The 15,653-nt window shown below is 42.7% G+C and overlaps 1 protein-coding gene across 4 annotated transcripts in view; it reads left to right on the top strand.

Moving 5' to 3' along the window:
• The window catches only part of DDHD1 (DDHD domain containing 1), a 44,861-nt gene extending 30,187 nt beyond the window's left edge, over nucleotides 1-14,674 (top strand). For 2 of the 4 annotated variants that reach the window (XR_013620945.1, XR_013620946.1), the window contains exons 11-13: nucleotides 887-1,210; nucleotides 10,967-11,091; nucleotides 13,717-14,674. Coding sequence is in view for 2 of the 4 variants with exons in the window: in XM_068103241.2 (XP_067959342.2) it covers nucleotides 887-1,210; nucleotides 13,717-13,883 (491 nt within the window). In the remaining 2 variants the exon portion in view is untranslated. The remainder of the gene's footprint in view (nucleotides 1-886; nucleotides 1,211-10,966; nucleotides 11,092-13,716) is intronic. The other 2 variants (XM_068103241.2, XM_068100661.2) reach the window with 1 other exon arrangement.
• The last annotated feature ends 979 nt before the right edge of the window (nucleotides 14,675-15,653 follow it).

Raw genomic sequence — 15,653 nt, 5'->3', positions numbered from 1 at the left:
TTGTGGAGATGTTGAGTATGTGACAAGGACAAGATTATAAGATTTTGGTGAAGATCCAGATTCGAATCTGGATCCGGGAATTTTTAAGTGATTCTTCAACATTGAGAGGGGAAAAATTAACGATATATGGAATGATGTCTCAAAAGGTTAGAGACTGATTCGGACGAAACTTTGCGGACAAGTAGGGTGTGTGACAAGGATGAAATGTTTCAATTTTGGTGAAGATTCGAATTTGTGAAGATTCAAATTTGGATCTGGATACGAAAATTTTGGAATTTATTAAAGTGATTCTTCACCATTGAGTGTTAGGGCCAAAAACATTATTCAATATGATATTTCGAAAAGTTGTGGATGACTTATGACAAAACTTGGTGGATGAGTTGGCTAAGTGACAAGAACAAGCCGATTAGATTTTGGTTGAAGTCCGAATCCAGATCTGACCTATCAGTGGGATACAAAACGTAAACTGTTCATACTGGCAGAGGTATGCTCTCTTCCGCATGCCTTCTAGTTCCATAATGGGAATGTAAGGGTGGATATATGCGACAACAACTGTCACTTATTGACTTGAAATCTCAGTTGCTCTGTCAGTTTGCACTTGCACGGCAGGATTTCCAAGTTCCAAACACATGCAGTACCTGTACACGCGTATACAACACACACTAAGGAATCTAAGCCCGGCTATAAACTGTCATCCCAGTGTTTCACAGGCAGCGTGATTCATCAACGTGTGGCGTAAACTGGAAGAAAGTGGAAGGTAGTCAAAATGCCGCTATTTTTTGCATACGTAATATGTATATGGACCGAAATGTATTTCATGCATAACTTTTTTTTCCAGTCTTTTATTTTATTTTTATCTATTTATTTTTCTCCCGTTTCTTTCCAGGTGCAGCAACATTGGGTAAGGGTTTAGGAGAAATGCTATTTTCTCGTTTCTCTCGGACTTACACACCAGGTTTGCCTGCAGACTCCCAGTCTGCTGCCGACCTCAAAGACTGTCAGATCCCACTGTCTGAAGAGATAACTTTCAAAGAAGTTCAGTCTCCAGATTCTGAAAGCCCACTTGAAATTCTGGTGGACAAGGATGATGGGATGATCGACGCAAATGGCATCGTTTTCACTGAAGAAGGAATTCTGCATCACATGGCAGTGCCCAACGGAGATGAAGATACAGTAGAAGAGGATATCGAGATCACACCTGAATCGATGGGTAAGCATTCACTTTAAATTAACATCTGGTTCTAACTTATTGAATCTTGTTGATAAACCAAAATGAAAGGTCATTAGCATTATAACCTTTTTTATTCATCATGCAACTCAAAACTTTCTTGTAGAATTGTCTTTAATGGCTATGACTTGAGGATAAATTTTGCTGTTTGAGGAACCTCAGACATGCCATGCCTTTATTGGATTACCCTTGAACTCTTAAACATGACCTCTGTGTATATTTGGAGGTTATTAAAGTGTAATTGAGCTGCATTTAGACATTTGCAAATAATGTTGCATCAAAAGTGACAGAGTGCCGTAAATTCAGGACTCTTATGGGTCATCTACTTGTTGCATAAGCAGAAGTTGTCCTCTCAACAGTTGTCCTGTCCGTAGCTAGTTAAGACGAGCCTTGGACGAATAGCTGAACATTTTATCTCCTGAGGCGAGCAGCCGAATATGGTGGTTATTTTTGTTTCGCGCAGGAAAGGAGGAATGCGACGTTTAACTGAACGATAAAACACAGGTTTAATCCGAAACCACAACAAATAAATGAACACGACAAATGAAAAATGCAACACAATGAATTTAATAAAAATAAACCAAAGAATAAAAATGAGTGCTGTGGTAAAAACTAAAATCCTACTGTGAGACGTCTCCACACACTGATTCACACCACTCGACAGAGGAACGATAAAATAAAATAAAATAAAATGCCCTTTTTAGTGCACTTCACTTGTCCATCGAGTTCTTTTGGTGAGGCTGGCAGCGATGACGATGCCCGAAACCACATGCAGGAAGATGGCGACGCGTCGAACGCCATGCCCCAAAAAGTGCTCGGCAACGAGGCAGGAGGCAAGCACCACCCGCGTTCCTTTTTCCTTGACCACGGACTCTGCTTTTTACTCCTATGGTCCTTTCCGCCGCGAAGCAAAGTTTCCTGCTCCTCCACCGAGCTGTCCGTCCGCACTCTCCTCCTTCGCAAAGCAAAGACGCCACTGACACCACAGGACCAAAAATGGCGAGCATCTTTTCCGATCTCAGAGAGTGAGAGTGAGTGTGTGTCCTCTTCACTCAGGTGAGCCAATTGGGTCGTTACCCTCCCAGTTCGCCCGCTCACATCCTCTGGGTCAATCATGTCCTTCATGGGTGTGGCCTGTTGCCTATTAGGTCCTTTAGAGGAGGGGCTTAGTCCAATCGGCTCTTCCTTGGCTTTCGTCGGCGGTAAGTGTTCATGACGCCGGCTTAGCTGGTTTGTAAAATGTTAGGGATTGATCACAGGGGGAATCACACACTGGGGAAACCTACCCTTAATCCCTACACTAATTAGCATGTCTTAAACCCCTCCCCCCCTCCCCCTCCATGTGAAGAACACACAAACAACCTTAAGCTACAGTTTCCTTACTTATTACATCGAGGTTTATTCTACGCGGCACACGACCCATGCTATAAATTATACACTATACAGTGCTACCTTTCCTATGGTATTCTTTTACCTACCCCCCACAAACATGTAACAATATATAATGAATTTAAATAAATAATGTAAATTTACATAAATAATGTAAATAAATAAAACAAGTAAATAATGTAATTAGTGCCTTGAGAACCTTGTAGCATACAAAACCTAACGATCCACATAAAAAACAAACTGAATAGCCATAGAGTTACGTGTGTTCATACTCTTTATTTCATAATTCTGTTGCAATTTGTTTGAAGTCAAACTTCATTTTCCCTGGACGAAATTGCTTTGCTCTTTGCCAAGTGACTGGATGAGCAGTTTCCAAAGCGGTTGATACGAAACATCTGGCTTTGGCAAGCGATAGCAAGCGGCTTGCTAACGGAACACACCAAGCAAGCTGCTTGCTAATGGAACACACTATTTGTGAAGAAACTCATATGACTATTTTCACTCTTCGGGCATTTAAAATTGCGCCTTTGATGTTGAACTGTACAGGCTGACAGGATGGCCTAGACCCTAGAGGAACGCACACTCGCCTCTAAGCTGTCTAGCCTGGGTTTGAATCCCGACCCAGCTATAAACTGTTAATTTGGTGTTTCACAAGCCGCGTGATTCATCAATGTGTGTGCTGTCGTTTGGATTGATGTTAAACTGGGGGTCCAGTCTGCCAGCATGGGTTAGTGGACGTTAAAGATCCCATAGTGTCCTTTGCAAAGAGCAGGTAAGTATCGCCGGCACCATGAACAAATTCCAAATTCCTGCCCTAACTCGGCGAATGTCAGGCCTGGCCAGCCGGATCATGAATGTCTTGGGCCAAGCTTCCCCCGGTTGACCCAACAAGGTGGGATAATAGTGGTCGTTAAAGAACAACAACTTTGATGTTGAACTTCGCAAATAATAAATGCCAAGCAATCCCATGGTGCGTCAAAAATGTAAAAAAAAACAAATAAAAAAGGAAACACACGACACCATGCTTCCCGCATGTTTGGTCCAACAAGAATGGTGAGAGGAGAGAAGAACGAGATTATCTGCTTGTCCTTGTCCACAAGGTACCAAAACTCCGAACACCTTTTCGACCTTTGACATGATGTTGCTTTGAGGGTTTAACTTCATGCTCAGACAAAGCAAACTCAAACGGATCGGCGATTTCGACACCGGCAGCAGTTTTGGCACCTTGATTAATTGGTTGTTTGTTTTAATGTTTATTGTTTAATGATATACCATTTAAATTACATCTTGGAGAATATCCATTCCATATTATATCACCTGTTTTATTTTATAGAGCTGCATTTATTATGGGTATATCCTTGGAGAGAAACTAAACATACTAACTGCTCAAAGCAGCCAATACACTGTCTATATGGGTTAATGGTGCGTTTTTCCTACTGCGCATGCGCAGCAACTATGATGATAATTAATTTCCATTTATCGTTATCAAGATAGTAAATCTAAAGCACGATTATCATCCCATCGTGATTATCGCCCAGCACTTATGTACGCATACCCGACTGAGCTGTCTAGCCTGGGTTTTAATCTATGCTCAGCTATAAACTGTCATCCCAGTGTTTCACAGGTGAGGTGACTCATCAATGTGTGTCCATCTCTTGAATGAATGTTAAGCAGGTGTCCCATCTGGTCTTGTTTGTGAAAGTTTGTGAGGCCGTTTGTGAAAAACTTGACGCAAAAACTTCCCCCGGTCAACTCCACAAGAATGTGGGAAAAACTGTGGCCATTAAAGAAGTGTACAAGTGAAAATGAATCTTGATAAAGAAAACATGCTTCTGGGAGTGTAACAGATGATAATATTGTGTGTATTGCTACATTTTTGGTCTTTATTTTACTTATTTTAGTTTGCTCTCTGTTAGATTCATGCAGTTGTAAGTTTTATTCATAAATAATGCACATCTATATAAATAAATGTGTGTGTGTGTGTGTGTGTGTGTGTGTGTGTGTGTGTGTGTGTGTGTGTGTGTGTGTGTGTGTGTGTGTGTGTGTGTGTGTGTGTGTGTGTGTGTGTGTGTGTGTGTGTGTGTGTGTGTGTGTGTGTTACCGATAGACTCCTAATGCTTCAGTCACATTTGGCTCGGTGGCCATAGGGTCTAAAAAATCTACGACCACTAGCAATTATAGGGCGGCCGCAGTATTTCCACAGTCACACAATGTAGCAGTCACATATGTTTTTATTTTTTGGGTAGCCGCACGGGGTATTTAGAAATTGTGGAGACCGAAAACGTGGGGGTGCCGTACGGTCTTTGATTTGATGTCGCACGGTGACCTTAGGGCATCCCTTCGGCGGCCATAGAATTTTCAAGGCAGACGCAAGGTAGCCTCAAGGTGCCCGCAAGGCGACCGCAGGGGGGCCCTAAGGCGAACGTGCAGCCAGACGGACGATAACGAGTGGGTATATATACCAGTTCATTTTCATATGTATAACAGCACTTACAGTTGTCATGGCTACGGCTTGTCGAATTGCTACGGCCAACCAAGAAATGAAAAAAGTTATAACTCCGCGCTATAATTCCACGGCGACCCCTACGGCCTGTAAAAGATAGCCATACGCCCTAGGGCCACCTCAGAAACTCTGCGGCCGCCGCACGTTTCTGTCAATTTAGGGGGGGTACGGCCGCCGTATCCTAGCCGTAGAGCAAATGTGACTGAGGAGTAAACGGAGAGGCTCACGTACTTGATTTCTGGCGTAGACATGGCTATTGGGCCTGGGAAGGACATTGCCTACCTAAAAATGACCTCCGATGACGAGATCCGTATTTTAAAATCATATTTAACTTAGCGCATTTCAGCGAGGAACATTATACACTGAATCGCAGCCTGTGCCAGAACAGCTCGCTGATTCGCTCAGAGCGATCACGTGATGTTCCATCCTCGTCGCCAGACTCGCTCACGTCCCTCCCTCCCCTTCCCCCCCTCCATCCCTCCCCCTCCCCTCCCCTCCCCTCCCATCCCCTTCCACCCCTCTCCTCCCCCCCTCCCCCGCCCGGCAACGCCAGGTCCTTCTGCTAGTAAACCATATTAGCTAGTTTTCCATTAGTCCCAGGCATGTTACCATGTTGTTGTCACACCATTGTATGGGTCGAGCAGAGAAAGCCATGTGGTGGTGGAGTGGGCAATGAATGAATGAATGAATGATCGTTTTAAGGCCATTTTCCCCGCTGGAGCGGGGGTTAGCCTTGCGGGCCCCATGACAATCATGGTTCCCTGTTTGAGGCAATGTTTTTATTGTCTAATGGTGGAGTGGGCAATGATGTGGATAATAACAATGTGGGATGAATTTAATTTTGGTGTTTCAAAAACACTGCCTACGGTTCATGTAAATGCAGACCTCACGATTCTGTAAAACCACACTCTCAGCTGAGTTATTTGGTACAGTATGTCCTCCAAGTCATTCCATTGTGTGTTTCGGTGCTTTCTTTGAAGACAGTAGGCCATTGTGTGCTGGTAAATTTTCCAAATTGGAGATCCATGGGTCCACTCGTGGGGGCTGCTGTGCATCAATCATGTAACTCTGCCCCAGTAATGATGCAACCAGCAAGAACACATTTGTGATTTGATTACATTTAAACGTGCGTGGCTCGATCGTTGCATTTGTGGTGTACGACAGGCATACTTTATTTGCAGCTATTTAGCAATCTGTACGATAAGGTGTGTGTGTGTGTGTGTGTGTGTGTGTGTGTGTGTGTGTGTGTGTGTGTGTGTGTGTGTGTGTGTGTGTGTGTGTGTGTGTGTGTGTGTGTGTGTGTGTGTGTGTGTGTGTGTGTGTACGTACGTGTGTGTGTGTACGTGTGTGTACGTGTGTGTGTGTACGTGTGTGTGTGTACCGCAACTTTTCTCAGAAGGCCAGATGGATCTTTGTCAAACTTTCAGAGGTTCATCAGTGAATGTTTAGGAAAATTTTTTTTGAACATCTTGGGTGGGTGGGGGGGGGGGGAGGGAACCCAAAAACTAGACAATATCTGAAAATGCAAAGCCCGTCCGTGTCCTTTTGTATTCAGACATCTCCTTCCGTTTCCTCAAATAACAAAAACAGTTTAAAAAAAATACAAAATGAAAATTGATGATTTTATGCAGCCTTGAGTTTTAGATCGAAAAAATAATCAGCTTCTAGCTTTTGATAGGTGAACCAATTCAGTGGTTCCCAATATGTAAATTCTTCAATTTCCAGATCAATTGGATGAAAATTTACGATTTTGTGCAACCTGACCCTTGACCTTTTGATCTAAAAAAAGACTCCTACCTTTTCATTAGTGAACCAATCTAGTGACCCGATATGCAAATTCTTTAAATTTCAGGTCAATCGGGTGAAAATTTGTGATTTTCCGCAACCTTGACCTTTGACCTTTTGATCTACAAAAAAAAACAATCGGTTTGTAGCTACCACGTGCGTGACCGACCCCGATTGGTGAACCAATTCAGTGACCCAATATGCAAATTCTTAAAATTTCAGGTCAATCAGATGAAAATTGACGATTTTATGTGACGTTGATCTTTGACCTTTTGACCAGATTATTAATTTACCTTCTCCATATTATCATAATGAAGCTTTGGTGAAAATTTGATGACAATACCTCAAATGGTCAAAAAAGTTACGACACACACACACACACACACACACACACACACACACACACACACACACACACACACACACACACACACACACACACACACACAGAAGTGATTACAAAACGACGTCTCCTGCTGCGCAGGGGACAGGCTAAAAAAACTTGGATTTTTAAATTTTTTTATCTCTTGATACTGCCTAAGCCTTTGTAGCTGTGTAAAAGGCAATATTAAAAAAATGATTCCTGACCCCATTCCTTACTGGATGTAGGGACGTGTTTAGGCCCCCTCAAAAAATTTTAAAAGATTGCACTCGTGTCCGAAGGAAGCGGTTCAGTTTGGCATTTTTAATATCAAATAGGCAAAATTTAGAAACGAACGAAACCCATTAGAATTACCCTTTGTAACCCCTCATGATCATCCTTTGAATTACCCTCTAGAATTACCCTCTATAACCCTTTAGAATTACCCTTTATAGCCCTTTAGAATTACCCTTTAGAATTACCCTTTAGAATTACCCTTTATAGCCCTTTAGAATTAACCTTTAGAATTAACCTTTAGAATTACCCTTTAGAATCACCCTTTAGAATTACTATTTAGAATTACCCTTTGGAATTACCCTTTAGAATCACCCTTTAGAATTACCATTTGGAATTACCCTTTAGAATTACCTTTAGAATTACCCTTTAGAATTACCCTTTAGAATTACCCTTTAGAATTACCCTTTAGAATTACCCTTTAGAATTACCCTTTAGAATTACCCTTTAGAATTACCCTTTAGAATTACCCTTTAGAATTACCCTTTAGAATTACCCTTTAGAATTACCCTTTAGAATTACCCTTTAGAATTACCCTTTAGAATTACCCTTTAGAATTACCCTTTAGAATTACCCTTTAGAATTACCCTTTAGAATTACCCTTTAGAATTACCCTTTAGAATTACCCTTTATAACCCTTTAGAATTACCCTTTATAATCTTTTAGATTTACCCTCTATAACCCATTATAATTACCCTTTATAACACTTCAAAATTACCCTTTTAAACCCCTTAGATTTAGCCTTTATAACACTATAATTACACTTTCGAACTCTTTAGAATTAAACACAGTGGGTTATAAAGGTTCTTCTTCTTCATTTTTTGACGAACAGAAGGACGTAGCCAAATATTGAAGCGGTTTCACCGCTTAAAAAACAAAGATTGATTTCTTCAAAATGCCAACAGTATTATAACAGCAACTGAAAACGCCGGGTACCCCTAATAGTATACTCGTATTATAAAGTTGTCACATATTTTAAAGAAAGCATTATTGAATTTTTCTTCTTTGCTTGAGTGTTTTGGTTCAAGGAGATTTGCGTATCATTGCCTTTGTTTCTCCAGGAAAGATCAGGGTCCTTGAGATCAAAACGGTTTAGTGCCAAATTTTTCTTTATGCCCTCACCCCTACCTAACTAACCTCTCCCCCCCCTTGCTCTCCATCGTCCCCCCCCCTCCCCCCGTCGTCTCCCCCCCTCCCCCCGTCGTCTCCCCCCTCCTCCCCCCGTCGTCTCCCCCCATCGTCTCCCCCCTCCCTCCTCCCCCGTAACCCTTCCCATCCCCCACCCCTTTTACATTAAGATGGAAATTGGAAAGGGTGGAAATGCGAATGGTTCGATGCGGAGTATCGTTGAGAGAGAGGAAGACAAATGATGAATTGCGAAAGATGATGGGAATAGAGCCTGTGATTGATGTTGTGAAGAGGAACAGGTTGAGATGGTTTGGTCATGTGTTGAGGAAGGATGAAAGTGACTGGTTGAGAAGAGTGATGGAAATGAATGTAGAAGGAAGTAGAGGACAGGGAAGACCGAGAAAGACTTGGCTAAAGATGGTGGAAGAAGAAATGCGGGCAAGGGGGTTAACAAGGAGAGATGCAGAAAATAGGGCAAGATGGAGAAGATTGTCATGGGGACCGCAAGGCTAACCCCCGCTCTTGCAGGGAAAATGGCCTTAAAATGCCTGTTGTTGTGTTGTTGTATGCACACATTCAAGGCACCCAGTGCCAGAGGCAGCACAGCAACCCCAAAACATCACTGAGCCTCCTCCATGTTTGACTGTAGGGAAGGTGTTCTTTTCTTTGAAGGCTTCATTTTGTTTTCTGTAAACATAGAGAGGATGTGTTTTACCAAATAGCTCTAATTTGGTCATCTGTCCACAGGACATTCTCACTGAAAGTTTTTGGCTTGTTCAGGTGTGTTTGGCAAACTCCAGTCGGGATTTCTTATGTCTCTCTCAGCAGTGGGGTCCTCCTGAGTCTCCTACCATAGAACCCCCTTTCATCGTGTTGGCGACGGATGGTGCGAGTTGAAACTGTTGTACCTTGTGTCCGAAGGTCAGCTTGAATCTGCTTGGCAGTTGATTGAGATGCTTTCTCCACCATTCAAACAATCCTTCGCTGCAATCTTCGATCAAGTTGTCTCTTGCGGCCACGTCCAGGGAGGTTGGCTTCAGTGCCATGGGCCTTAAACTTCCTGATAACATTGCGTACAGTGGACACAGAAACATCAAGGTCTTTGGAGATGGACTTGTAGCCTTGAGATTGTCCATGTTGAACATTTTTTTGTTGAACATGTTGAACATGGCTACAATCTTGTGTCTGACCTCCTCAGACAATTCTCTGGTTTTCTTTCTTTTCTCCATGCTCATTGTGGTACACACAGTGACACAAAACAGCAGAATGACTCCTTTTCTCTATTCAAACTTGTTGAATGAGTGATTTTTATTTTGCATGCACCTGCAACTTACCACAGATGAGTTCAATTCCAAAGTAAAGGAGAATCACCTGCTTGAAATCGAATTATTTCTCACAAGTTCTAAAAGGTGCCAATAATATTGTCCGGGCCATTTTCGGATTTCTGTGTGTAATAACTCCCTAATAAGCTAAGATTTAGTAATTTTTTTCAGCTTTTTTTTTTGTTTCGTTCCACTGCAAACCAAAGAAATACATTTGTGGATACCAAAATATTTTTTTTATTTCAACAATTGTCTCGAAGAAATGGTGCATTATTTGGAAAAAAAAGTGCAAGGATGCCAATATTTTTGGCCACAAAGGTATGTAAAATGATGTAAAGATGAATTGATTAGATTTTGGGGTCAAGAGGTCATACATAGGTCAAATACTGTAATAGGTCTATAACTTGAGAACGGCTGAAGTTATCTAATTAAAACTTGTTACAGGCATGTATAATGATCTAAAGATTAACTGATTATATTTTGGGGTCAAAGGTCAAAGATAAAGTCTGTAATAGGTCTAAACTTGAGAACGGCTGAAGTGATCTTATTCAAAGTTGGTACAGGTATGTATAATGATTTTAGATTACATAATTAGAATTTGGGGTCAAGAGGACAACGGTTAAAGGTCAAAGTTTGTAATAGGTCTATAATTTGAGAACAGCTAAAGGCATTTAATTGTCCCCCGTCGCACAGCGTAGCGAAAGGGGGACTATGGCTTTCCCCTCCGTCCGTCCATCCGTGCATGCGTGTGTGCGTGCGGGCGTGCGTGTTTGCGGGCGTGCGTGCGTAAGCGAAGGACCGCATTCAAATTTGGTGTGTGGGTGCAACCCACGTCAAAATCCAAGATGGCCGCCGCCATGTATGTCTGATGCCATGTATGTCTGAACCTTGTGAGCGGAATATCTTGAAAAATAAGCGAAGTACCAACTTCTAATCTGGTGTGTGGGTGTATCTAGGCATAAGGAAGAACGCTATTGAAAATTGGGTCGCCACGTCAAAATCCAGGATGGCCACCTCCATGTATGTCTGAACCTCGTGAACAAAATATCATTTGTTCAACGCTTGTTCAAACTTGGTACAGGTATGTATATTGTATAATGATGTAAACATGAACTGATTAAATTTCGGGGCCAAGAGGTCAAAGGTCAGATGCCATGTCAGGTGGAAATGTGATAACTTGGGAACAGCTGAATGGATTTAAATCAAACTTGGTACAAATATTATAATGGTGTAATAATGTGGGTGGAGACATATCAGTTGACGTCATGACATCGAAGAGTGCCATTCTCGTTCTTTTTTTAAACTAACTAACATTACTAACACTTCGCATGTCAATGCCATAATTCCTTCTCTTGTCAATGACTTATGAACGAACTTACGACCTTCACTTTGTCGGAATATTTCATGGACTGGTGGTGTTTTGTCGTCCATTAAATAATGCTCTTTTATTATGTGGAGATAGCTGATGATAAACTTCATGAAGAGTAACAGGAAGTGGTTACAGTCTTGATCCGTTCACCACCAAACAAAGCGTATTACCATTACCAGGTTGGTTCAACTGAAACTTCAGTATGATGATGGCATGTTGAAAAGTAATGCCACCTATTATTTTGCTCCCAGGTAAAGATATTCAAATTAAACAAAGACAGATACTAAAATCATTCTTTATTCCACAATAATCACCACTGCGGTCCATACATTTCTGTCAACGTTCAAGTTGTTTTGTGATGATGTTATGATAGCACTGTGTGTCTTGCTGACTTAGCCAGCACTTCACAGCAGCCTTGACATTTTCATCGGATGAAAAATGTTTCCCATGAAGGTGTTCCTTAAGTTTGGGGAAGAGATGAAAATCTGATGGAGGCAAGGTGGGGCTGGTGATTCTTTATGGCAGTACTCCATTGACAATCTCTAGCTCTCAGGATCGTAATGGGGCAGCCATCTCTCATCTCCAATCAGTCATCCCAACTCTCATCTCATCTCCAGTCAGTCACCCAACTCTCATTTCATCTCCAGTCAGTCACCCAACTCTCATCTCATCTCCAGTCAGTCACCCAACTCTCATCTCATCTCCAGTCAGTCACCCAACTCTCATCTCATCTCCAGTCAGTCACCCAACTCTCATCTCATCTCCAGTCAGTCACCCAACTCTCATCTCATCTCCAGTCAGTCACCCAACTCTCATCTCATCTCCAGTCAGTCACCCAACTCTCATCTCATCTCCAGTCAGTCACCCAACTCTCATTTCATCTCCAGTCAGTCACCCAACTCTCATCTCATCTCCAGTCAGTCACCCAACTCTCATTTCATCTCCAGTCAGTCACCCAACTCTCATTTCATCTCCAGTCTGTCACCCAACTCTCATTTCATCTCCAGTCTGTCACCCAACTCTCATTTCATCTCCAGTCTGTCACCCAACTCTCATTTCATCTCCAGTCTGTCACCCAACTCTCATTTCATCTCCAGTCTGTCACCCAACTCTCATTTCATCTCCAGTCAGTCACCCAACTCTCATTTCATCTCCAGTCAGTCACCCAACTCTCATTTCATCTCCAGTCTGTCACCCAATTCTCATTTCATCTCCAGTCTGTCACCCAACTCTCATTTCATCTCCAGTCTGTCACCCAACTCTCATTTCATCTCCAGTCTGTCACCCAACTCTCATTTCATCTCCAGTCAGTCACCCAACTCTCATTTCATCTCCAGTCTGTCACCCAACTCTCATTTCATCTCCAGTCTGTCACCCAACTCTCATTTCATCTCCAGTCTGTCACCCAACTCTCATTTCATCTCCAGTCAGTCACCCAACTCTCATTTCATCTCCAGTCAGTCACCCAACTCTCATTTCATCTCCAGTCAGTCACCCAACTCTCATTTCATCTCCAGTCAGTCACCCAACTCTCATTTCATCTCCAGTCAGTCACCCAACTCTCATTTCATCTCCAGTCAGTCACCCAACTCTCATTTCATCTCCAGTCAGTCATCCCAACTCTCATTTCATCTCCAGTCAGTCATCCCAACTCTCATCTCTAGGCATCTCATCTCCAGTCAGTCATCCCAACTCTCATCTCGAGTCAGTCATCCCAACTCCCATATCATCTCCAGTCTTTCATCCTAACTCTCATCTCCACTCAAGTCTGTCATCCTAACTCTCATCTCCACTCATCTCCACTCATCTCATCTCCAGTCAGTCATCCTAACTCTCATCTCCACTCATCTCCACTCCAGTCTGTCATCCCAACTTTCATCTCATCTCCAGTCATTCATCCTAACTCTCATCTCCAGTAATCTCGTCTCCAGTCAGCCATCTCAACTCTCATCTCCAGTCAACTCTCATCTCCAGGCATCTCATCTCCAGTCAGTCAACCCAACTCTCCTCTCTAATCAGTCATCCCAACACTCATCTTCAGTGTTTCACAGCAGTGACAACACCATGCTGACGTCTGCCATCTTTAACAACATAGCACTGACACATCGAGTGTCAGAATCATAAAATGTCGCATCCAGTAACGGGAAGAACTAATGTGCTTTGTTTCATTCGAATACCTTTACCTGTTTGGAAGAAGAATAATAGGAGGCATTATTTTTCAACACGCCCTTGAGCTTTCGACCGATTTTAATCTTTGTTTTCTGACATGGTGCAAGTTCCGAGTATTTGTGATGACGTGCCATCTTACTGGTTCTCCTTTTTCTCCACAACCCCTAGGCATGCCAGAGTTGGATTGTCGCATAGACTTTGAACTACGCGAGGGCCTTGTCCAGAGCAGATATTGGTCAGCCGTTACATCTCACACTGCTTACTGGACTTCGCCAGATATCGCGCTCTTTATCGTCACCTTCCTTTATGGTGATACAGAGCCTGCTGAGGCGTGATGGACGTGAGAGAACATGAGTCGATGGAATGGTGGTGGACCCTCAGCGGCGCAAGACCACGAGAACGATGCCGATCCAGTTGAACATGAAAACCTGTTCTGGAATTGTTCCACTCTGTGGACCACTTTACGCCTGCCTGCCGTGGCTTATTTCCATTACATCTTCCATTACATCTCTCTTCTGTTAAACATTGTATCTGCTCCTTGTATTTGTAGAATGGTTTCACTGATAAATGAACCGTCTCTTCAGCCATAAGTCTGCACCTCCGATCCCTTCTTCTCGTTCTTCTGTTTGGCTTTTGCCACCCGTCACTCCTGAAGACGTCCGTAGCAGTCGATGTGTTGGTGGCGTCTGCGAAAAACTGAATGAGGAAACGCAGAGAAGCTGGTTGAATGTCACACAGATGAAGTCTTGCACACATTCCTCTGTTGCGTGTTTGTTTTATTAATATTCTTGCTCCTGCAAACTTTGATGGTATAACCTTGGGTGTGGCCGCCTTCAAAAAAAAACCTCTGCTGCCCCATAACTTACCACGACCTGAATAGAGCTGTTTGAGCTGTTTCGCTGACACGTGTGTACGTTATTGCCATGTCCATAAACACTTGTTTAATAAATAATACAATTTGTTTGTTCTGGTCACTATCACGAAGTTTAAAAGTTCATTTTCCCACTAAGTTTAAAAGTTCATTTTCCCACTAAGTACTGTCAAAGACTGATTGTTTTAATGGACCGTCTTGATTTGAAATGCTATTTTTGGACAAAGTGTGCATTTAATAAATTAATTAAATCAACCCTGCTCTGTTTTATATTGATGGTCCTTTGAAACTCTCCTCTCATTTCTTCTTGATTTATTTTATCGTCTTGATGACAAATGGGTTCACTTAGTGGGGATGTTTGGTCAAATGTAGGGTTGGATTCCCCCACTCGATCTGAAATGGTCTGGAGATGCGCAAGGTTAGTGTTCTGATATGGAGCACGTTTGCTCCACAACTTAAGGTAACAGCACTGCGATGTTTTCAAACCGTGCTGCTTCACGTTTGATGAATCCATTTGTACCTTTTTTTTTTCTTTTTCTTTTTGTATACAAGATCGAGGCTCGTGAAAGAGCCAACATTAGTCACACAAAAAAAAACGGACACAAAAAACATACAATAAATGGAGCGGTAGACAAGATGGCGAGAGAGGGGGAAGCACACAAGTACAACATTTGAGAGCAGCGACATCGGGCGATCTGTGGGAGGGAGAGGGCTTGGGGGAGGCGCCGTGGGAAGGGGGGGGAGGAGGCGTGGGAAGGGGGGGGGGAGGAGGAGGCGTGGGAAGGGGGGGGGGGGAGGAGGAGGCGTGGGAAGGGGGGGGGAGGAGTCGTGTAAGGGGGGGAGAAGGCGTGGAAGGGGGTGGGAGGTGGGTGGGAGGGGTTGGATGGCACTGACACAGTAAATGACAAATACTAATGTATTATTAACTGAGAAATGGCATTATGTCTAATCTAAACGGAAAGATAACATTCCCACATTGGAATTTATATTTTAACTTCCCCACTTATTACTATTACCACCACTACTACTAAACTACCACTAATACTACTATCACTACCACAATGACTACTACTGCCACCATCACTACAACTAACACCACTACTACTACCACTTTCACTACCACTAATACTACCACTACTCACTACTACTATCACCATTACTCACTACTACCACCACTAACACTACTACCACCACGACTACCACTACTCCTCACTACTAATACTGCTACTATCAG

Source organism: Myxine glutinosa, chromosome 12 (genome assembly GCF_964187855.1).
Source record: "Myxine glutinosa chromosome 12, kmMyxGlut1.1, whole genome shotgun sequence".
Lineage (NCBI taxonomy): Eukaryota > Metazoa > Chordata > Myxini > Myxiniformes > Myxinidae > Myxine > Myxine glutinosa.
The sequence above is the reverse complement of the archived record's forward strand: the minus strand, read 5'-3'. Positions and strand labels throughout refer to the sequence as shown.